The 25,039-nt window shown below is 43.9% G+C and overlaps 1 protein-coding gene across 1 annotated transcript in view; it reads left to right on the forward strand.

Moving 5' to 3' along the window:
* ELP2 (elongator acetyltransferase complex subunit 2) overlaps positions 1 to 24,159 on the forward strand; it is a 159,478-nt gene extending 135,319 nt beyond the window's left edge. Inside the window, exons 19-22 of the mRNA XM_083188429.1 lie at positions 4,456 to 4,583; positions 9,121 to 9,263; positions 22,170 to 22,274; positions 23,579 to 24,159. Of these exons, the coding sequence (XP_083044555.1) occupies positions 4,456 to 4,583; positions 9,121 to 9,263; positions 22,170 to 22,274; positions 23,579 to 23,741 (539 nt within the window). The 3' untranslated portion in view covers positions 23,742 to 24,159. The remainder of the gene's footprint in view (positions 1 to 4,455; positions 4,584 to 9,120; positions 9,264 to 22,169; positions 22,275 to 23,578) is intronic.
* Positions 24,160 to 25,039: the final 880 nt, after the last annotated feature.

Consider the following 25,039-nt stretch of genomic DNA (forward strand, 5'->3'; position numbering starts at 1 on the left):
GCCCACACAGCAGTGATAGCATATAAGTCCACACGATACCTAGACAGAGCATAACCTCTTAGTCCAGGACAGTCCATCAAATTCTCTTCCTGGCTTGTGTGCGAGTCATTTTAAAAACTTCCAATTCCCACGCTTCTCCATACCAACAGTGGGCTTGCACTCAATCCCTATTGGTGGATTCAAGTCAGGTTTATCCCCCCTCCCAGGTACTGCTGCTGCCCATCTGCTTCTGCCCCCTGCTGGGGTCGGTTCCAGAAAGTCTGGAAGTGGCCAAGATATGCATAGCAGAGTCAACCCAAGATATAAAACACAGTCTGATTACATTATGTGGTGGTCACCCCCTGTGGACAACCCTCCTGTTGATAGTAGGGGAATTTGATCACCCCCTGTGGTGATTGTCCTTCAGCTATCCCCCTCATGTAAACAGCAGGAACAATAATCGGCTGATTACATTATGGGCTGATCACCCCCTGTGAAGATTGTCCCTCAGCTTCCACCCTCCTGTGATAGCAGGAACAAAAGGATGGTAATTGGACATACACAGGAAAGAATTCACCACAAGGTTATTTCCTGTCCGACCAGATTTGCTTAACAGCATCTAATACTATGGTACACACAGATATGGGGAATAGAAACATCTATGGGGAATATGAGGGTACCGACGGACTAAAATAGTACATTAATTACTACACCTAATAAAATATAGTAATTACAGATTTACAGTGAATCTGATAACCTCACACCCTGTATAGATCGGTTAAGGCGTCTTATATTATGTATCCGCTTGCTTGCAGAGGGCTGTATTGTATCACTGTTCTGATATATAATTTATACATACAAGTCCTCTGGCAATGAGTCACTTAATACCCACTATGCGAGACCATTCTATCTTGGGTAAGTGCTCTTGTGAGGCAATAGAGATTTCAGCGAGTGGTGCTATATGTAACTCACACGCTATTTTAGTCAGCGTTAATTACCGTAAATTGTTGTACTAGAAATACATATCCATCTCTACTTTTATAAAGAAATTACACCACAAATTGGATGTGTGACATTCTTCCTCATATTATCAGTTTTGTATTTTCAACCACTCTCTTAGAGTCTTTAGAGGGGGAGAAGTGTAGGGAGGACCATGGTATAGTAATTCTCCTTTGTTAAAGTCTGGATTTATACTATTCGTCCCTAGTCCCAGTATTATGGTGTACTGGGCAGACTTTGTCTGGAGAGTTTATACATATACAAGGGAATTAAATGTCTACTCCTCAAGTATCCCTAATTAGGGCGTATCCACTGTTGCCACACAAATAATATGAATGCTTGTTACCACATAATTTTTAATGATAGTGTTTCAACATTTGAAGGGTTACAATCTATCAACATTGGGTTAAATGGATAAGTGTCAAGCATCTAAAGAAGTACTGATAAGAGATTTGGTTCATCGTTCATGCCACATAACGTTTTTATTGTTGCCATACATAGATTGAAATTTCAGAGGTTAACCACTCAAATTTGTTTTTCAATCAGAGAGCATTTTCTCTTTATGTAGTGACCGTCTGTATTCCACTGCAAGAGTTCACGATTTAACGGTAATTATCGCGTCTCTCTGTTTTGCCAATGCTGACAGTATGAGACCACTCGCTGCTAGTCAGTGTGCGCACACGCCGGTGTCTGAGGGGGAATCGAGGTCAGTGAGAGTGACACTTCGATTCTAAAACCCTTTCAGATCCGTATGTCGCGTTGCTACACACTGCAGTCAGGGCTGGTTTGTACTCGGTATCTGCACTTCCGTGCTCCGTACACCTAGCTTCTCTGAGTACGTGGTCAGGGTCTGACCCCACGTCTCTGGTTAATTGCCTCTCAGTGCCTCTGTGTAGCGGATACCATGCGCCCTCTAAACATATACAAAATACATTTCAGTGGGGAAGGGATATTGGGGATTTACACACTCAGAGAGTGTCTGGTCGACGCGCGTGTCGCCTGTACCAGCTTCATCAGGATCATGACAGAGTTGGCAAAGATAAATACTAAAATTTGTAAACATTATTTGGGCTACATCGCAAGATGGGCACCGGATTCATGACTTAACAGTTCAGAGTACATAGATTTACAGTGTGTGTGTAACTGCTATTAGATGGATATATTTACCTGCTGTATTTTAAGTTTTTTTTTTTTAAATAGTACCCTTCTATCTAGCAGAACTAGTTTGGCTGAGCTCATCACAACTACAACTATAACTATTTCCTGTACCTTACTAAAGATCTGGCCTCAATAGTTTGAAGAAACTCAGGAGTCCGAGGTGTGCTCCCTACCACCAGTGCTGTGCCTAAACACGTGCAAAGGGGGCCGTGCGATCGAATGGGCTTATCTCCCGAAGGAGACGGGCCCCGTTTTCCCCCTAACCCCTCTCAACCATAAGGCCGAAGAGGGGAAAATAGGAAACGGTGGGTCCTCTTCGCCGAAGCTTAGAGAGACCCTCATTCCTCAACCCCCGGAAGGGTTAGGACGGTGGGTCCTCCGCACCCGAAGGTTTGGAGAGACCCTCAGTAGACTTCCCTCCGCCTTGCGGCTCGGGGTCGTCCTCGGGGGGCACGAAGCTCTCCCCAAAAGGCTAGAGCTTCGGCACATTGGGGAAATGGAAGGCCCGAAAGGGTCGACCACACTATCCAAAAAAACGTGACAAAACTACAAAAAACAAGGAACGTGAAAAGTGACGAACGTGAGAAGGGGAAGAGAAATAAATAATAAAGATACCCTAGCCAGAAGGCCAGGGTGGGGGTGTGAAAAATTGTCCTACCCCATCCAAAAGGACGAGGTAAGGACGTGCAGCGCTACCTGAAGGGAAGTGCACAGTGCAAGTGCTTACTAGTGCATGGTGATTTTGGGATCACCTGTGCCTGTTCGGCACCCCGAGTTTCCCCGGGGGCACAGTGCAGCCTCGGACTCCAAGCAACCGACCGATCAGCGTCCGACCAAGGTTTCTCTGTTCCCATCTTAGGGCATTTTCCAGCCCCTGGCATGGGAATGGGTACTCCACTGGGCTTTTCGAATGACTCCCTTAGGGGCTGCGACCCCCTCGGAAGAGCAATCTACTCAGTCTCAGTGTTTCTCCGATGCCAAGGTTAAGGTACTAAGCTGGGCCTTTCACGGTCTCCCCATCAGAGGCTACAAACCTCTGGAACAGGAGCCATCTACTCAGTCCCAGCCTTTCTCCGCTCCTTGGGAATGGATACTAGACTGAGCCTTTCGCTGTCTCATCCTTCGGGGGCTACGAACCCCGTCAAGAGAGTCAAACTACTAGACCCAGTGTTTCTCCCCCCCTCTTACCAGTGGATTTACGGAAACAACACCTCCTACCAAAGGCAGAGGTGAAGGTACTCAGCCAGACTTTTCACCACTCCCAGGCAAAAAAGAGGGGTCCCACACCCTCCGCCCATCAGAGCAGCTACTCAGTCAAGCCTTTCTCTATTCTCTGCCAGAGGCCAGTCCATACCCACTGATAAGAACAGATACTACACTTGATCTTAGCCAAAAGGCCGCCATCTGCCATAAGATACCTGGTGGGAGTGAGCAGGGCCGAGCAGTATACCGTCTTTTTCGCTGGACTGTGCATCTTAATCATTGAACAAAACCACTTCAGGAGACTCACTGATTAATTTTGTATACAACACTTGTATGTCTGTAGCATTGTAGCACTTCATATACAGATTAGGTCTCTGATATTCAAGTGTTGCATATCAAATTAATCAGTGCAGTCTTGTGAAGTGGGTTATTGCATTGCAATTAAGATGCAAATTTGCATAAAAAGATGCCTTTGCATGCCCTAGCGCACTGAGAAAGCAGGTTGGCCGTTATTGCAGCAATAGCGTATGAGGACACATCTGTAGCATGGGGTAGTGCAAGCACCTCTTCTAGAGTCAAACAGAATGTAACTGCTCATTATAAAACCCCTGTTTTACAAACCAATCGCAAACTACTTCCAAGATCTCAATGCTGGGACATTTGTCATCAAGTTACGTTGCCATAAACAATGTATTCGGCATATCACTGATAATTGGACGCACTTACTTATTTGTGTCTTGGTTTTTCTGCTTCTCTAGATAGTCAACATTTTACACTCTTATGTTTAGAATATACAGATGTAGCCATGGTCATCCATCATCATGTGTAGGATAGAGTGACTAGTGTGTCATGAATGACACACACATGTACGTCAGCACCGCCACCCTAATCAACTCCATGGGCAGCAGACAGGTTGCCACTACAGATACAGCCACGCAAATAGGAGCGTGGCCTCATCTGTATATTCAAAGTGTACAAGTTATATACTTTTCTCAATTATCTAAGACCATTTTTTCTCTATTATTATGAATGTAAAATTTTTGTGTTAAATGTTTATTTTTCATAAACAAAATTGTTTTATAATGTCTTGGTCTCCTTATTTTTTGTTCTTTCCAGAAGCAGAACCCCAATTCATTTTGCATTCCAACACTGACAAGAATACATCTGCCCATAGCCGAATCATATGGTCATGTGACTGGACTGCTGACAGCAAGTTTTTTGTCACAGGAAGCAGAGACAAAAAGGTTTTTATGCAACTCAGAGCACATGATAAATTGGTTATTTTTACATGATTATTTACTGTTCTTGTCATTACAACTATTTCTGCTTACTGTCCACTATTATCTGGAAATTCTTTTGTGAGGGGGGTGAGTACATTCAGGACCAGCAACAGAAATCTTGGGAGTCGGTACACTGTTATACCTGGGGATCTCTCTTGACTCCCCCTACCCTTACACTTGACCCCCAACCTCACCCTGGACTCCTGCACCAACCCTTAGTTTACATATATATTTATATATACAGATAGTGGTAGATGCTCAATTAGTTCAGTAACATTACCCAGGTGCATGAGGGAGGGGTTAATACTGGGTAAGTAAAACAAGACATTTTTTCCTTCAGCACACTGAGTAATGTTAGTAACCAATCTTGAACACTACATGATAATAGAATTCAGAGATATTGGTTACATATACCTGCGCAGGTGTATGCTATGCCCCCCAAGCCGCGTCAAGGCTTCTCTGTATATTGGGGGTCCCTAGCGCTTTATCTAGGTGCAGGGTGCGGCACCCCAAAAACTATCATAAGCTGGGAAGCCCAGTGCGGCATGCCAGTGATATACTAAGGGCAGTATTCAATGAGAATACTGACGACGTGCAGCGAATCCTGTTTAGGATTCGCTGCACATTCACCACTACCCGCCGCGTTCCGGAGCCTCGCCGGCTCCAGTATTCAATGAGTCAGGGGCTCGCTGCCCCTGACCGTCGAATTTGAGCTCCTGCGGCGGACGCCGCAGGGAGCCTGAGGACGGTGGCAGGCAGGGAGATGGAAGTCTCCCTGCCTGCCCCAGAACGTTTGTGGGGGGGAGGTGGGCTCCCCGGGTGCCAGGCAGCACAGGCTGCCCCGCCCGGGGGTGCCAGCAGGGAACCGGGTATATTCACTACACCCGATCATGCATATGTAATGATGGGGTGCAGTGAATATATGAATATCTAATGAGCGGCTCGGCTCTGGCCCCCTGCTGGCTGGTCTGTGTAAAAAAAAGAATTAATATATATATATATATATATATATATATTCCAGATAAACTGGCACTCCCGGGCTTAGGTGTAGGCCAAGGTGGCTTGCCCCGGTGCCTGCAATAAGGAACCTTGTAGTTCCAGAGATATGTTTCCAAACAAAGGGCACTCGAGGACTTCAAAGTAGGTGAAGACAAGGGACTGGTTTATTTCTCAGTCAAGATGATGTCAACGTTTCGGGGTCTCCCCGAATTTGTCCTGACGACGGGGAAGACCCCGAAACGTTGACATCATCTTGACTGAGAAATAAACCAGTCCCTTGTCTTCACCTACTTTGAAGTCCTCGAGTGCCCTTTGTTTGGAAACATATATATATATATATATATATATATATATATATATATATATATATATATATATATATATATATATATATATATATATATATATATATATATATATATTTTTTTTTTTTATTAAATATATATTCATGTGCTTACAGCACATGAATAAAAATAGCATGCCCCTCCTCAGAATAAAATTCCTGATTTTTTGACACCAAATGTAAAAAACAAAACACTTTATTTTAAAAGTTCACATTCCACTTCACCATAAAAAGATAGCGATTGCTACTCGGTGAATCATGGTGAAAAAAACCTTGAAATGTATTCGCCATCTGGTCATTGAATAGGGTGATTCACCGTTTTAGTCAAAAATTCGCCTTACAGCACAAAATCGCCATAAAAACATGGCGAATCAGCCTCATTGAATACCGCCCTAAGTGGTAATAATTAGTGATAAGAAGCCGAAGCTATATATAAAGAGAGAGATAAATGAAATGTAATTAAAATAGGAGAGAGATAGTGTTAGTGAGGGAAAAGTGTTAATAGAATGTAAGGGCATGCCGCACTAAAGCCACCCAGCCCATCCAGTCCAGGAGCACCCCATAACATACACCTGCGCAGGTATATGTAACCAATATCTCTTATCATGTAGTGTTCAACATTGGTTACTAACATTACTCAGTGTGCTGAGGAAAAAATGTCTCGTTTTACTTACCCAGTATTAACCCCTCCCTCATGCACCTGGGTAATGTTACTGAACTAATTGAGCATCTACCACTATCTGTTTGTATGTTGTTAGAGGCAGAAGGGAGCCCATATTAGGAGAAGATGTGGGTCCTGATATGCCACATGGAGTAGTCTGGGGTTGCTCCAAGGTAGGTAGCTCTTAGTTTGGATATATGAAGTAAGGAGCCATTATCATGTGGCTCCTTGCTGGTTAATCGTAGACCCAATTTAGGGTAACGGTGGTGTGGGGTGCGGTGCTCCTAGACTGGATGGGCTGGGTGGCTTTAGTGCGGCATGCCCTTACATTCTATTAACACGTTTCCCTCACTGGAAACACTATCTCTCTCCTATTTTAATTACATTTCATTTATATCTCTCTTTATATATTGCTTCGGCTTCTTATCACTAATTATTAACACTTAGTATATCACTGGCATGCCGCACTGGGCTTCCCAGCTTATGATAGTTTTTGGGGTGCTGCACCTAGATATAGCGCTAGGGACCCCCAATATACAGAGAAGCCTTGACGCGGCTTGGGGGCATGTCATACATCTGCGCAGGTATATGTAACCAATATCTCTGAATTCTATTATCATGTAGTGTTCAAGATTGGTTGCTAACATTACTCAGTGTGCTGAGGGGAATCAATGTCTTGTTTTACTTACCCTATATATATTTATATACAGGTTAGGAAAAGGGGACAATGTAGGGAGCATATACTGTATCTGGGCCCCACACAAAACAGGAGCAGTATGCACCCTGAACAGCACACAGTGACAGCAGCCATCCCACACTTCCTCCTTTTCCCAAGTACACAACAATGGCTGATCTCCCCTCCCCCTTCACTACAGTGGAAGGCTCCTCACAAGCCCGAAAAGAAACCCCCTTCCTCTGCACCCAATTCGCTTCAGCCAGCAACCCGGTTCAAACCTGATGGATTACAGTATAATTGACCAAAAGACCAAGACTGCAGACACCCAGATGCAACAGTTGTCTTGGAAATAGGAACTTTTAGATTCCACCCTGGACCCTTAAGTACCTATCAATCAGAGTGACTGGTAGGGGAGGAGTATATAATTATGAATAGCCAAATAAATTGCAATAGCCCAGGGGTGGCCAACCATTCAGAGACAGAGACAAAAAAATTGTATAGGGATGCCGAAGAGCCAACATCATTCACATGCATACATTTATACACCACCACCCTCATACATACATATATTTATACATTGCCACCCTCATACATACAAATATTTATACATTGCCACCCTCATACATACACACCATTATACAACACCATCCTCATACATACATACATACATACACCACCACCCTCATACATACATACATACATACATACATACATATATTTATACACCGCCACCCTCATACATACATACATACATACATACATACATACATACATACATACATTTATACACCGCCACCCTCATGCCTACATTTATACACTGCCACCCTCATGCACTGCCTCATACATACATATATCCATGCATACATTGTCTCTTTCATATACATCTCCCATCCCATATCCCCCCCCCACCCCGCTCCATTCATGTATTCAAATTCTCCCCTCTCTCTAACACAACCCTCTGCTTGCCGCACAAGGCCACCCTCCCTGGGTAACTTACTGATAGAAGAATGCTGCCCCTTCATATCTCCCTGTTTATGGCAGCCACTGCTCTTCAACTCCGCTCTGTTGCCGATGGTCCTGAGTCCTGCACAGGAAAAGTAAAAGCGGGGAGGAGGGTGCAAATGACCACAAGCAGTGCAGGGATGGGGCCAGGGGGTGACACACACTATGCTGCGGCACACTGAGTGGGGAGGCGTGGGCTGCCCAATCACTGCTACTCTCAGTGGTCGGGGAAAAGCACTACACTGCAACGGAGGGTGATTGAAGAGCCGCAGCTCATTAAAGAAAGAGCTGCATGCGGCTTGAGAGCCACGGGTTGGCCACCCCTGCAATAGCCCATTCATATTCATATATATTCATTGGGCATCTAGCTTTTCATATGTCCTTGATGAAGTTTGCTAATTACTTGACTGAACAGATCCCATTGTTTAAGGCCCTTATGCAGCAACCTCAGTCCACCTCTTATTTTTTATTTTATTTTAAATAACCAAAATTAATTAGCACAAAGTTCCCCAAATACTGCCATTACAGTGCAGCGTTTATCCATTCTTGTGCACAGGTGACTTAAATAGTGCCTTAGTCAATTTGGTTAATCTGGACTCAGTGGAGGGATGGATAGCCTTTAAAACCAGGACTGTAATTGTGAAAATTCTGATCTAGAACTTCTTTTTTTCTGAATAGCATCATAATATTTGATGTGTTAACCATTCTTACATGGGTGGCTTTAGATGGGTAGCTGTGGAAATATGAACTTAAAATCATAAACTTTTGAAATTTGTTTTTAGTTTATAATGTGTTCATTCTATCTGCAAATGTTTCTTAGGTGATTGTATGGGGTGACTGCCAGGTGTCAGACAGCAAAAGTGACCAAAGCTGTGTTCCTATTACACCTTGCTCCACTCTTCAAGATGCAGGAGATTCAGTCACAGCTGTTGGTGTCAGCCAAGTACCTGCTTCTTATGGAAGGTAAGAGAGTGGATATATACCTACATTTACATATTTTTACTTTCACCTTTTACTGTAGATCTGGTTAAAGCTATTGCTACCTGCTAAGTGGCAAAGTTGTAAGCCTTACTACAGCAGTTAATCGAATGACACTGTGGAACCTATAGAAGAGACTACCCCAGATGTAATAAAACCACATTTGTGGTGCACAGGGAAACCATTCTAGATAAAATATTGAAGAAAGTCAAAAAAATAAATATAGATAGATATAGAGATATATATAATATAATCCAATGATATATAATATAATCCAAATAAAGAATGGCACTCACCAGATCTTCTTACTTATTCAGCAAATCATTTATTTCTTAAAGAGGAAATGCATACAGCATTGGGTCAGGTCGACCACATCACAAGAACAGACAAACAGATCCCTATTAATAGGGGCCACCTTTTATCCACCAGCCAGCCACTCCCATCGACTATCAGAACACTCAAATCTCATATTTAGCAGGCTGCCAATAAATCAAACTAATTACATGGGCGCCAAAAGTTTTAAACTTTTACTTAGAGACACAGCAGTGATACATGAAGACAGAGTCCTTCATCTTTAGATGGACTTCCTGGCCGAGTCACTTCCTTCATGCGTTTCACGGCTGCCGGAAGTGACGTCAATATGCGGTTCACCACGTCCAGAACATCCGCACTTGCCTGGTGGAGCGCAATGCCATCATGCGTTCCACCATTACCTAGGGAACACTATAATTGCGCTACAAGGCTATATGGCGCCAAAGAATGCTACTGCACGGCACATGCGGCTAATGTTTTGTAATATGTGCATGAGCTTGGTATGTGCAGCGACGGCGAATAGAATGCACGCACCCAACCTTGAATGTGCATGCAGATTTAAGCTTGCTCTGAGCAGCCTCAGATATGCCTGCACGTTCCACATCATTCGATGGTCGCCGACAATCAGCAGCGATGTCAGAGTCATTGCCAATGGCAACCAAATGCCGACAGTAATAACAGCAGGCCTCTAGCTCATTAAACATCTCATATCAGGATGCTCATCAATTAAAAAAAAAAAAAAATAGGAAAATAGAAACAAATTAGAAAAGCAAGTAAATTAGCAAATTCACACGTGAAAGTCTTGATAAAAGGACCGAGTGTCCTGAAGCGTGGACTCAACCACTGACTCTGTCTTTTTTTCTGCAAGACCCCAAGTGCCTTCCTCCTCCACTGTCTCTATATATATATATATATATATATATATATATATATATAGAGGCGAATTATACTTACCGATAATTCCTTTTTCTTCATAGAGATCCCATGGCAGCCTTAACACTGGGGATATTCCCATCCCCCATAGATTCAGACAGGACATTTTTCTCTAGGACCGCCCACCTTGGGTATAATAGCCCCCTCCTTGCTCTCCTCTGTGTCTTTGATGTCTCCGTAACACTGGTCCTGGAGAAAAACACAACATAGCATAATACACAGGTAGGGTAACCAATGGCTGCCATGGGATCTCTATGAAGAAAAAGGAATTATCGGTAAGTATAATTCGCCTCTTTCTTCTACGATCCCCATGGCAGCCTTAACACTGGGACATACCCAAGTAAACACACGGGAGGGCTGAATTCATGCATGTAATATTTATTTATATATGTAGGCTCTTAAACAACCGAAGTAGCCTCTTGTAAGACATGCTTCCCAAAGTGGGCAGCCGATACATTAAGTGCGTAGTGATTTGCAAAGGTATGAACTGACGACCAAGTAGCTGCTCTGCAGATTTCTGCCACCGACGCCTTCGCCTTATTTGCCCAGGAAGTGGAAACTGCCCGGGTAGAGTGTGCCTGAACAATAGGAGGAGCTGTTCTACCGGCCTTCTTGTATGCAAACAGGATGGTTTCTCTGATCCACCTGGATATTGTCTGCTTCACCGGTGCCTTCCCTCTTTTTACTCCTTCTGGAATGACAAACAAGTGGTTAGAGGTTCTGAAAGGCTTAGTTCTTTCCAGATAAATGGATATAGCCCTGACCAAGTCTAGAGTATGCCAGGCTTCTTCCTGCTCGTTTTGCGGATTGGTACAAAACTGAGGTAGTGTTATCTCTTGGTTCAAGTGGAAGGAAGAGACGACCTTAGGGACAAATTCTGGGTGCGTACGTAGAACTACCCTGTCTGGATATATTACCAGGTATGGTTCCTCTATCCACAGGGCCTGCAGCTCACTGACCCGTCTAGCAGAAGTGACTGCAACCAGAAACACCACCTTCCAGGTGAGGAATTTTAATGCGCATTCGGCTAGAGGTTCAAACGGCTCCTTAGTTAAGACCGCCAGCAATAGGTTCAAGTCCCAAGGTGCTACAATGGCTTTGATTGGTGGTCTGATTCTTTTCATCGCCCTACCAAATCTTTTGACCATCTTGTCTTCTGCCAGAGGCCTATCCAATAGAACACTCAGAGCTGAAGTCTGTGCTTTGATTGTGGCCGTGGCTAGGCCCATTTGAAATCCCTCAAACAGAAACTGTAACACCTTGTCCGTGGGAATACATGCAAAGTCTCCTTTGAATTCACCCCAGGTAATAAACTTATTCCAAGTTTTATAATAGGCTGCCGAAGAAACCGTCTTCCTAGCCTTCATCATCATCTCCGCGACTTGTGGCGATAGATTATGTTTTCTCAGAATCTGCCGTTCAATTTCCATGCCTCTAGACACAATGCTGCTGGGTCTTGATACCACAGTGGCCCCTGACTCAACAGGTCTGGTCTGTTCGGCAATCTCCAAGGTTGCTGTATTGACATTCTCAGGGCATTGGTATACCAGGCCCTCCTCGGCCAATGTGGTAGAATTACTATCACCTGTACCTGGTCTTCCCGTATCTTCTTCAGTATCTTGGATATTACTGGGAAAGGGGGAAAGACGTAACCCAGGTCGAACGACCATTTGATCGCGAAAGTGTCCAGCGCTTCTGCCTGAGGATGCCAAAACTTTGAGCAGAATCTGCTCACCTTTCTGTTGGTGGCTGTGGCCATCAGGTCCACTTCTGGCACCCCAAACTTCTTCACAATCTCTCGGAACACCTCCTGGTTTAGTTCCCACTCTCCAGGTAGTATCGCCCTGCGGCTCAGGAAATCCGCAACTATGTTCTCTTTCCCTGGAATGTAAACCGCTGAAATCGACCGCAGATTCGCTTCTGCCCAGCTCATGATCTTTTCCGATAATCTCATCAACTTCTGACTTCTGGTTCCCCCTTGGTGATTTACGTGGGACACCACTGTCACGTTGTCGGTCATAATTCGGAGATGAGAGCCTCGAATTTTCGTCTTGAGCATAGACATTGCTTCCCAAACAGCCTGCAGTTCTCTTGCGTTTGAGGAATTCTTTGCCTCTTCCTGAGACCAGTTTCCCTGAACCGACGATTCGCCCATGTGGGCTCCCCATCCTGACAAACTTGCGTCTGTTGTCAGTATCCGGAAACTTGGATTTTCTAAGCTGGAGGTTCTGCTCTCCAGATCTTCTATCCACCATCTCAGGGATCTTCTCACTGGTTGAGGCAGCTGTATCATATGATGGTCTTTGTATCCTCTTTTCAACAGTGGAAGCAGATGCCACTGTAACTGTCTTGAGTTCCACTGTGCCCAAGGTACAATCTTTATACATGACACCATCATCCCCAGCAATTGAACTGCTTTTAGAAGTGGGATTCTTTTCTTCAGAAGTATCCACTCCGTCAGCTCTCTTATTTTCGTACATCTCTCCACCGACAAGGCCACTGAGTACTTTTCCGTGTCTATTCTGACACCCAGGAACTGTATTATCTTGGTAGGATTGAACTGACTCTTCTCGTCGTTTATTATCCACCCCAGTCTTGTCAATGTTTCTAGAGTAAGCGATAGGCTCCGCCTTACCTCTTCCGCTGAGTCCCCAGCAATTAGCAAATCGTCTAAGTATGGCCAGATCTGGACTTTCCTTTTCCTCAGTTCTGCCATTACTGTGATCAGAACCTTTGTGAAGACTCTCGGTGAACTCTTCAGTCCGAACGGTAGGCATGTAAACTGAAAGTGCTGACCTGCCACGTAGAACCTTAGAAACTTCCTGTGATCTCTGCATACTGGAATGTGGTAGTACGCGTCTCTTAGATCCACTGAGGCTAGGAACTCGTTCATCCTTATGCCTGATAGTATTGAAGTTAGACACTCCATCCTGAACTTTATCTTCCTTATGAAGTAATTCAGCTCTCTTAGGTCCAGGATGGTCCTGAACCCACCTTTGGCTTTTTCCACTAAGAAGAGATTGGAGTAAAAGCCTTCCTTGTGTTGGGTCTGCGGCACCTTCTCTATTGCTTTCAGCCTCAATAGTTGCTCTATCTTCTCCCAGAGTGCTGATCTCTTCTGGCGACCTTCTGGCACCCTCGACTTCATGAACCTGCTGTGAACTGGGAACTTCGCAAATTCTATGTGATAACCTTCTTGAATTATCCCCAACACCCACTTGTCTGTTATGGTGTCTCTCCATTCCTGTAAAAACAGTGACAGTCTGGCTCCTACCTCCAACTCCCGAGGATAGTCATGATCTTCCTCCTCTATCCGTCTGGAAACGCCCACGAAAGGACTGACGAAAGGACTGCCTCGAAGTGCTGGAGCCTCTTCTATAGTACGGCCTGCCCGGTCTGTACGTTTTAGCCTCCTTGTACGACTGTTTGGATGAAGTCGGGTAAGGGAAACGATTCCTTCTATCTTGAGGAAGCCGAATCGATTTTCCTCCCGACAACTTCTGGATCATTGTGTCTAATTTAGACCCGAATAGGAACTTCCCTTCGAAAGGCAGCGTTGCTAATTTATTCTTAGAGTTGGCGTCCGCCCTCCATGGCCTAAGCCATAACGCTCTTCTGGCTGTGACCCCAGCAGCCATAGTTTTCGCTGAGAATGATACTGAGTCTAATGAAGCCTCACATAGGTAGTCTATTGACTTCTGCATAACTTCAAGGCTCTTCAACAAATGATGTTTAGATATTCTCTCTTCAACATCCGTATGGAGGTTAGACGCCCATAGCCTTAAAGCCCTTGCCACAGATGCCACTGCCACCGTGGACTTCAGTGCCCCTGCAGAGGCCGAATGGACCTTACGTAAGGCGTTCTCAGTTTTCCTATCCATGGAGTCTTTGAAGGCCGCCGAATCCTCCACTGGGATGGTGGACCTTGATGTAAGTTCTGCCACCGCGGCATCCACCTTGGGCAGTGAACACCAGCCTAGGAACTCATCGTCCTTGTATGGGTACATTTTATCGACCCGATTACCCAATGTCAATTTCTTGTCCATATTCGTCCATTCTTTGGCGATCATATCTCTCACCATGGCGTGGACCGGAAATGTTCTCCCCTTTTTTGGTTTCTCATCGTATAAGGGGTTCTTCACTCCCGACGTACTAGGCTCTTCTTTGTAATTCATCGCCTTGTATATATTCTTCAGTATACCTTCAACCAAATCCAGATTAAAGGTTCTGGCTTCCTCTAACTCCCCTTCATCCGTGGAGTCTTTCTCTGGCTCCTGATGCTCTATTTCATCAGCTGAGCCCTCTTCACCACTGAACCCCGCCTGAGCTCTAGATCTCTTTGGCGTTTTTGCCTGCAAATATTCATCTTTGGAGACAAACGAGTCCTTCATCCACGTCATCAAGTCCTTGAGAATCTCTGATTGCTCAGCCTTTCTCTCCACTCTTCTCTGTCCAGCCTCACATTCGTCACACAGTGATTTATTCTGAGCTGAAGCAAACAGTTTATCACAAGACATGCATCTAGTCTCCACAAACTTCTTTTTTGCTGTTTTCTTTTTGGGAACTGTATCCGCAACAGGCACACTACAAGAAAAAACTACACTAAGTATCTTGTAAATAAAAGAACTAATGCCCAAAACCAAAGGGCTTACCTCACTGGGGCATCAACCGGCTTGTGGGGAGAAGGTGTATCCATACTGCTCTCTGCTTCAGTGCTACAAGGTCCAGAGAATCCTTAGAATAGCTGCACAAGTTATTCATCCAGGCGTTTCTTTAAATAGGGCGCCTTAACCCTATGTTAGCCGCTTTTCCTATTCAGGATGGCCAAGCGGAACACAAATGCTTCCCCTTGTTTCCGTGGGGAAGCATTTACCAGCGCACCTCCGGCGCTTGTGGGCGGAAGTGACGCGCACCGCACACTTCCGCCCCTTCTGCCTGTACTCCGGAGCACACAGACGCGGCTTGCAGCCCGGCCTGATGGCTCCCTCCTCCTGTTACTGCCAGCGTCAGCGCTTGTGACAGACACCGCGCGCTGCTCCCACAGCCTGCAGCTTCTGGGTATGTACAGTTTTCTTCCCATAGCGCATATCAGGGTTTAATCAGCGTTTCCCATAGGGACACTGTATGAGGAAGTGTCCCTGTAAAACGGCAGGCATATATGCCTAAGGCAGTGTACTGACCTTAGCATCTTCTTCTCCCCGGGGAGCCACCCCATCACTGTATCGAGGTAACCCTGTTTAAAACAATCAAACAACCTACTCTGTCCTACTCTTAACGGAGACAGGAAAAAAGACACAGAGGAGAGCAAGGAGGGGGCTATTATACCCAAGGTGGGCGGTCCTAGAGAAAAATGTCCTGTCTGAATCTATGGGGGATGGGAATATCCCCAGTGTTAAGGCTGCCATGGGGATCGTAGAAGAAATATATATATATATATATATTATACTCACGCTGCTTCCAAGCAGCCACAGCAGCACATGGATGAGAAAGAAGGAACACTGGAGCAGGTAACTACTGCAACGTTTCGATTTTAATAATCGTCATCAGGCATAAAAGTTACAATAAAAACACTCACCTTATATCCCCGTTCACCCGTGCACGTACGGTCACGTCTCCCGCCGGGCGGCCTAGAACTCCGTCATCAGCGCGCGTCCGCTGCGTCACAGTCTCCATGACCACCGACCACAACAAGCGTGGACACATCGTCATGGCAACCCATACACAGCGGCGCACAGCCAGAAGACAGAAGGCCAACTCGCTCCGGGCACATGTGACCATCCAATAGATTACGGCATTTCAGGAGGATAAAGGCGCTTATACAACAGGAATTGCACAATAATATATACAATAAAGATTGCAAATAACAACTAAGATCCAAAGTACATATTAATACACATACAAAGTAGCGTGCGGTCCGGCACTCTCCCTTCAGCAGTTTCGACCTCGGTGCCCTCCACGATGAAGAGGTAGGTAGGGAAGAACAGGCGGCACTCCAAGGGTTTGTATAAATAGTTGTATTAAAGCTGATACGACACCAACGTTTCGGGGCCACACTGCCCCTTTGTCAAGGTGGTGAAAACATACAGTGAATGACATATGATTACAAAATCTTACCTTAAATAAGGTGAGTGCACCGCCCCTCCTCCTGTGCAGTCGGCGCGGGTTCCCGCATCCGTCCATGTCGCAGAAACTCGGAAGTGTCTGCATAGAATGACCACTTCCTTGGAGACGTATGGAACGCATGCTGCGTCTGTTGGACCGCAAGCTGATTGTGTTGCCGGAAATGATAGTAGTGTGCAGACATGTCCGGTATACGGGTTCGCCGGCCGCTGTAGCAAGGAGAGAGCGTTTACAGTGAATATGCATGATATATTCAAAACAAAAACCTGTGTAGGAACACGGAGACATGATATAAAAAAATCATGAAAATAGTGCATGAAAACAAACATACTGAAAAAAATATATTAAGCATATACTAAGGATAATACAGTGAAGGACACATCATACATAGGGTCATCAGTGAGAACACTATATGTAATGAATAGAATTACTTTATGACTATAAATTATCTTATATTCTATATATAGACCAATATATTTATATATTGGGTTTACAGTCCGCATCAAATAGAAGCATATCAAAAACAACTTATCCAGTTCAAAAGGAATAAATACCAGATAGTCAAAGATGACTATGAACACAACATGGTATATAGATGGCTCACGGGAACCTCCTCGGAACGCTCATTCAGTCGCCCACAGAAATCCAGACCGTTTAGACGGGCTCGGAGCACTACTCCTAAAAATGCACCTCACTCGTCAAACAGTGATAGTGATTTTCAAGTTGAGTCAGATGCCCCTGAAACATGTGACCCTTTAGGCCCTGCTACTTCAAAAAAGAGCACCGCCAGAAAAGCAAGCGGCCGACCACCCGTAGGGGAGGCCAAAACTCGCGGGGCAGCTGCAAAAAAAGCGGCAGAGACGCCGAATCGATAGTTTACAACCTATCCTCTCGTTCTTTCACTGAGACAGAAATGCAAATTTTGAACCTTGGTTTATCGTTTATACCTACTACTAAACACAATGAACTGGCTTGGAAAACTGAATTATATCGGTTTGGCAGAAACCTTCGTTTGAAGGAATATTTCCAACAACAGCCTACTATTACTTCCACCACTGTTCCTGTATACCAAAATTTCGTCAGGAACCGAAGTACCTCCACGTTTGATCCACCGTCCAACAATGCCTCCATAGCTTCATACCTAAGATTACTGGATGACTCAGTCACAAGATACAACCTGGCACCCCACCCTGTTCACCAAAACCTGAATAAGGATCAACAATTAGCCCTCAAACAATTGGGTGAATATACTGATGTGACATTTAGACCAGCAGACAAGGGGGGCGGACTGGTGATACAGAATTTGGCTGATTATAAATCGGAGGCATATAGACAACTAATGGACGTTCAAGTTTATGAACAACTGGAAGCTGATCCAACAGATGCATACAAGTCTGAGATTGATGCCATCCTGACAAAGGCATCACAAGATGGCTTAATTACAAAAAAATTGGCCGGGGCACTGACCCAAAAATCCCCTCGGGTCCCAATTTTCTACACGGTCCCTAAAATCCACAAATCCCCCCAGTACCCTCCAGGTCGCCCCATCATTAGCGCCCCAGACTCCATCGTACAACCTATCTCACAATTCTTGGATGCCATCGTCCAACCCATCATTGCCATACAGAAGTCATATATTAAGGACACTACTGCCTTCCTAAACTCTTTGTCCGCTTTAGAATTTATTCCAGAAGAGGCATGGCTGGTCACCATGGATGTGACCAGCTTATATACAAACATCCCGCAAACACATGGATTGGCAGTGATGCGAACCTTCCTGATGTCTAATAATATGCATGACATTAAGCTTGACCTGTATATGAAGTTGATGGAGTTCACGCTTACCAAGAACTATTTCTTGTTCGATGGAAAATTCTTCCGCCAGAAGACTGGATGCGCGATGGGGAGCCCGGTATCACCATCGTTTGCCAACATCTATATGTTTCAACAAGAGCAAGAGATGTTCTTTGATAATGCAATAACTGCGAATAAAATTCTGACATATAGTAGGTACATCGACGACCTGTTCATGGTCTGGTTGGGATCGGAAGAAGAACTTGAACAACTTATGGAGACCATCAATAACCGGCCATCATCGATCAAATTGACGTGCCAACATTCTAAAGATTCGATCAATTTCTTGGATGTGTGTGTAAAGATCAGCAATAACACCATACATACAGAGCTGTTTGTGAAACCCACAGACAGAAACACCACATTGAAGTCCAATAGCTTCCACCCGATGCCTTTAAAAAAATCATTAGCAAAATCGCAGATGATCCGAGCAGCCCGAATCACAAGTCAACAGGATCGGTTACCTGAAGTACTTGACACCTTTGTGACAAAATTCGCCGATAGAGGTTACCCCAAAAAACAACTCCTACAACAAAAGTCGGAGGTGCTGAGTATGGAGAGAGCTTCACTTCTTACTACCACAGTAAGAAACCCCAATAAGGACAAGGAAGAAGCGATTCCATTTGTCACCAAATTAACCCCTACCAGCAAAGTATTGCCTCGGGCAACTCGGGCCTTGTGGCCCATTGTTAAGACGGATCGACAATTGGCATGCTTTCAGAAGAAACGCCCTATGCTGTGTTATACAAGGGGACGCAATATAAAAGATGTAATTGTTCATGGGGATATAACAGGATTTGAACAGAAAAACCAGGACCCTATAAGAAACATACTCACCAGAAACAACGGGTGTTATAAATGCATAAAGTGCACTACATGCACGGATATGCTGACAGGTCCTGCCTTCATCCATCCTACCACCATGAAAAAGTACCCCATCAATCACATCCTTAATTGCAAATCAGCCTACATTGTTTATGTGATCCAGTGCCTGTGTGGACTGATATATGTGGGCAAAACGAATCGTCCCATGCGTGAACGCATGGCCAACCATCGGTCCTCCATAAAGAAAGCTCTCACCGGTAGCTCGAAAAGTACAGACCTACCGGTTGCTAAGCATTTCGCTTTGGCCCATCATAAACTCTCAGACCTTAAACACATGGCTATTGACCATGTGCCACCTTCGATCCGGAGAGGGGACCGCGAGGGCAAATTATTACGCTTGGAGGCGACTTGGATTCATCGATTGAACGCAGTGAAACCCGCTGGACTTAATGATAAACTGCCTTATTCAGTTTTCCTCTAAAGACACCGAGTATTTCCTTTATTGTCCCTATACTACCCCAGTTCTATCCGATGGAATCGTATGCGGACTGTAAACCCAATATATAAATATATTGGTCTATATATAGAATATAAGATAATTTATAGTCATAAAGTAATTCTATTCATTACATATAGTGTTCTCACTGATGACCCTATGTATGATGTGTCCTTCACTGTATTATCCTTAGTATATGCTTAATATATTTTTTTCAGTATGTTTGTTTTCATGCACTATTTTCATGATTTTTTTATATCATGTCTCCGTGTTCCTACACAGGTTTTTGTTTTGAATATATCATGCATATTCACTGTAAACGCTCTCTCCTTGCTACAGCGGCCGGCGAACCCGTATACCGGACATGTCTGCACACTACTATCATTTCCGGCAACACAATCAGCTTGCGGTCCAACAGACGCAGCATGCGTTCCATACGTCTCCAAGGAAGTGGTCATTCTATGCAGACACTTCCGAGTTTCTGCGACATGGACGGATGCGGGAACCCGCGCCGACTGCACAGGAGGAGGGGCGGTGCACTCACCTTATTTAAGGTAAGATTTTGTAATCATATGTCATTCACTGTATGTTTTCACCACCTTGACAAAGGGGCAGTGTGGCCCCGAAACGTTGGTGTCGTATCAGCTTTAATACAACTATTTATACAAACCCTTGGAGTGCCGCCTGTTCTTCCCTACCTATTAATACACATAGGTATAAATATACATATACAAAAGCGTGTACACAAGGATATATGTCTAATGCACAATTACTTCCACATAATCCTAATAATTTGAATGAAAAAATAGATCACACAGGCAAAAAATAGGTATCACAAAAATGCATGAAAACCTAAATGGTCATTCAAACCGTAAGGTGACATGGTTCTAAGTCGATGGATCTAGCGGGATTCACACCGAAGTAAAGCCAATGACCTATTGCCACCCCTAAGTCGCGCTGGGACGTGGTCTATGATAATGTAATGTAGGTTAGCCATACTGTGGCCAGCCTGTGCGAAAAGTCACGCAACAGGCTGGTCACTGGTCCCTGAGGCCAGAGCAGCGCGTATGGCAGTACGGTGTCCCGACATCCGTTCCCGCAATGTGCGGTCGTTCTTGCCGACATGGTGGAGTCCACACGGACATGATATCAAGTAAACAATGTACTGTGTTGTACAAGTCACCTTATGTCGGATGTTGTAACGTTTCCCACTGAAAGGATGATTAAAGCTCATGCTACTACAGGTAATGCAATGTAAACATCTGAAACACCCATTGAGTCTACCCAGAAAAGATGACTGGGGTGCCGCATCAGTCCGTGGAGAAATGTCAGTCCGGACTACCCAGTCCCTTACATTTTTGCCCCTGGTGTAGCATGCCATAAGGTCAGTATTGGCCAGTTTAAGGTCTTCGTCACTATTAAGTATGGGCCAATGTCGTTTAGCTACTGTCCGGATAGAGTCACTGCTGGTGTTAAAGTGATTGACCCACGGTAATCTGGCACGTACTGGTTGGTCAGTCTTGTTTTTAGGTTTAAGAAGGTCCGTCCTTGGGAATAGATAAGGCCTTTATCCTCCTGAAATGCCGTAATCTATTGGGTGGTCACGTGTGCCCGGAGCGAGTTGGCCTTCTGGCCATGCACCGCTGTGTATGGGTTGCCATGACGATGCGTCCATGCTTGTTGTGGTCGGTGGTCATGGAGACTGTGACGCAGCGGACGCGCGCTGATGATGGAGTTCTAGGCCGCCCGCTGGGAGACGTGACCGTACGTGCATGGGTGAACGGGGATATAAGGTGAGTGTTTGCATTGTAACTTTTATGCCTGATGACGATTATTAAAATCGAAATGTTGCAGTAGTTACCTGCTTCAGTGTTCCTTCTTTCTCATCCGTGTGCTGCTGTGGCTGCTTGGAGGCAGCGTGAGTATACTGCATATTGGCCCTCATTGTGGGGTTACAGCTGGCACTGGGACTTTGTTACAAATTTGTGGGGTTGTGCCTGACCGATTGGAATATATATATATATATATTTAAACAAAAGAATGACCCTGAGTGCGCCCCCAGAATGTGAAGCAGCAACTCTATAGGTCCCCCCTGTTAATGGGAGACAAAATAGGGGTATAGATAGAGGGTATATATTTGCCTTCTTACCCTTAACACAAATGTTCTGTATTCTTGCATTTTTGCATATTTAATAAAACAAAAAAAAACCTAGTTCTGTACATTCAGAATATTCTTTTATATTCTTTTTTTCAAAAATCATATTGGTTTATCCTAGCACTGCACTGGAACATTTTTGCTTAATTATTTAATAATTTATGTTAATAATAGAATCTTTTCTCCTATATCTTAGTTACATCATTGCTGTTGGGTTGGAATGTGGCAAAATTCATCTATACAGATGGCAATTCAATGTTATGATTGATGAATGGATAAAGAGTTATGAGATGGATCAAAGGTTAGTATGTCTTTTCCTTTGATTGCTATACCGTATTTTTTATAAAACCATGTTTGTACAGGTGAAGTTGTATTTGGAACCTTGATAGATCTATTCTGTCAGATTACTGTTGTTGCTGTATAGAGCAGCTGGATCAGTACAGGGTCTGTCCAGAAAGTAATGAGACTTTACGCCATGCAGAAAGAGGCGCATGGCGGCGCTATAGGGTGGGATGGGTGAAGGGGATGTCTCAGCTACACATTTCCGTCAGTGATATTTAGCTCTGAGCCTTTACAGTGTACGGATTGAGCTGGCAGCCTGTAGCCCTTGCTGGGATAGCATGTGATACATTGTATACGGTCCTTTTGCATACAATGTATCGTATGCGATCCTGCCACCCTAGTGGATGGGAGCCTTTAAACCCCATAGACACGGAGCGGAACCTGTGCTTGGCGACATGCTTAAGCACGGATCGCTTAGCACACATCGCTGCACACCTGCTGCTGAGGGAACGCTGGCAAGGACTGGAATGCAGTCAAAATGTAGTCGGGTGACCACGATGTGCGGGACCACGCATCGTCATTGCCAGGGGGCATACACACACTGAGCGATTCGTGCTTAATTTCTAAATCGCCCATGTGTATGCCGCTTTAAGTTATTTTTTTCATATATCATGTAATCAAAATCTATGAGATTATCCTTTATTTTCCTATTGTCTACACTAGAATTTATGTACACATCCCTGTTCTAAGGCTTCTTGGGTCACCATTTTGTTGCAGGTTCTTGCTGATGATCTCATAATTTTTGACATGGTGCCAGGTGCACCAAGCTTCAAAAACCTGTGCTTGAAAAATTACAGATAGGAGCTGGTTGGCTAGTGCTTTACCGAAGTCCACTTTATCTTTCTCCAAGTCAATGTGCAAGATGCACCAATCTTCAAAAAATTGGAGTGCTAGTGCAAACATATATGCATTTAAAGAAGAAGAAACAAATAAAACTGAAGAGCATCCCCAGAGATCATTAGCCCGTAATTGAGATGTGTGACCTGACACTAATGTGTTGAAAGTTAAAATTGATGAAGAGTTTTCAGTTTAAATTATTGACAAGAGAAGGGATAAAGTATCATTAGTGTTGTTAATAACCTTGGCAATTCCAACATATTTAATACCTGCAGGTTGTGACAAGTCAATTCCTCTCAGTTGGCAGTAGTGAGATAAAGTAGACTAATTAGATGTAAGATGGTATTTGAATCCTGCAGCCAGCTGAGTTTGACATTTTACTGTTGTCACACAGATCCCTTCCTTATTCTGTTACATCTCTTTCAGCCTTTGTCACACTCTGACTGTCAAGCAGCTCTGTTGGAGAAATAAGCCGGGTCGTGCCGGTCATGATGATCCAGACAATGGACAATGGTTACAGCTGGCGAGTTGTGGAGCTGATCATGGTGTAAAGATATACAATGTTAACATGAGCATATTCTCATTATAGAAGTGTCTAGTATAATGAACATAATTTATAAATGAAATCGCACTACCAGTGTTTATAGAACATGGCTTCAAAGAAGCTGAATGCCATTTTAGTTTCAGTTCAAGGGTTTTTTTTGTTTTCTATTAAAAGTAAAAATAAATAATACATGCGACAACTGAAATTTACATGTCTTTACTTCAAATTTCAGCTCAAACATCGCTTTACCTTTGTAGAAGTAAAATTAATTTTAGCATCATTCTTTATCCTGCTTTATGACTGTGCACTCTATTCTAATGCAAATGGTCAAGGTTTAAGGAAATCCTGTAGAATTTCAATTGATGTGTAACATTCGTCATCCTGTTTATTTATAGGAATGGTATAGCTATGACTTTAAACAACAAAAAGTGATAAAATAAAAGCAAAACAAATGTTCTTCCTTTCTCATGGACTGGTATAAGTCATTGCAGATCCATCAATCGTATTTCTGTTCCTGGTAATTATTTTTTTCTATTTTATTCTTTTGCTTACTTATATTGTGCTGTACTAATTTTGGTTGTTTTTACACTGGTGACATTCCAACATCAAAATCATAAATTTTTTTGTACAGCACCCACACAAGTTATTCATTGTTTTTCCAATTAGACATTGAAAAGTCAGAGAATAGCATTAATTGGTTTATACCTGTTTTCTTTTGAAAGTCTGTACAATATGGTCAAAAAGTTATGTTTCTCTGTGTTTTTATTGAAATTGCAAAAAGTCAACTAAAAGTAAATGTGTGTTGTTATTTTTTTTTTTTAAATCCACACCAAGGAATTATTTTTTTTTTTAATCTTAATCTTTATTTCCTTTTAAGTATAAACAAATTACATTACAAAAAGAGGGGTGGTATCCAACCATAACCTCTCCTCTAAAACAAACATGGACAATACAACAATGCGATACAAAAATACATCAAGATACATTCATCTATTACAGAAAAAATAATATTAATTAAATAACATACAATAATTACATAACATTCATACAGTGTGGGGTCTCTTACACCGGATCTAAGATATACAACTGTTCGGGTACCGGACAGTTTCCCGACAGTCATTGCCCGGACGTCCGGATCCCGACAGTCAAAACCCCGACACTCGGGGTCCCGACGGCCACCGGCTATTCTCCCTCGTGGGGGTCCACGACCCCCATAGAGGGAGAATAGAATAGGTGGCAAGCATAGCGAGCCACCGTGCCCGCAGCGTGGCGAGCACAGCAAGCCTGCAAGGGGCTTTGTTGCGCTTGCCCCACTGTCTGAGACCTTCCAGTCAGGATCCCGA

The sequence above is a fragment of the Crinia signifera genome, chromosome 5 (genome assembly GCF_055691185.1).
Source record: "Crinia signifera chromosome 5, ASM5569118v1, whole genome shotgun sequence".
Classification (NCBI taxonomy): domain Eukaryota; kingdom Metazoa; phylum Chordata; class Amphibia; order Anura; family Myobatrachidae; genus Crinia; species Crinia signifera.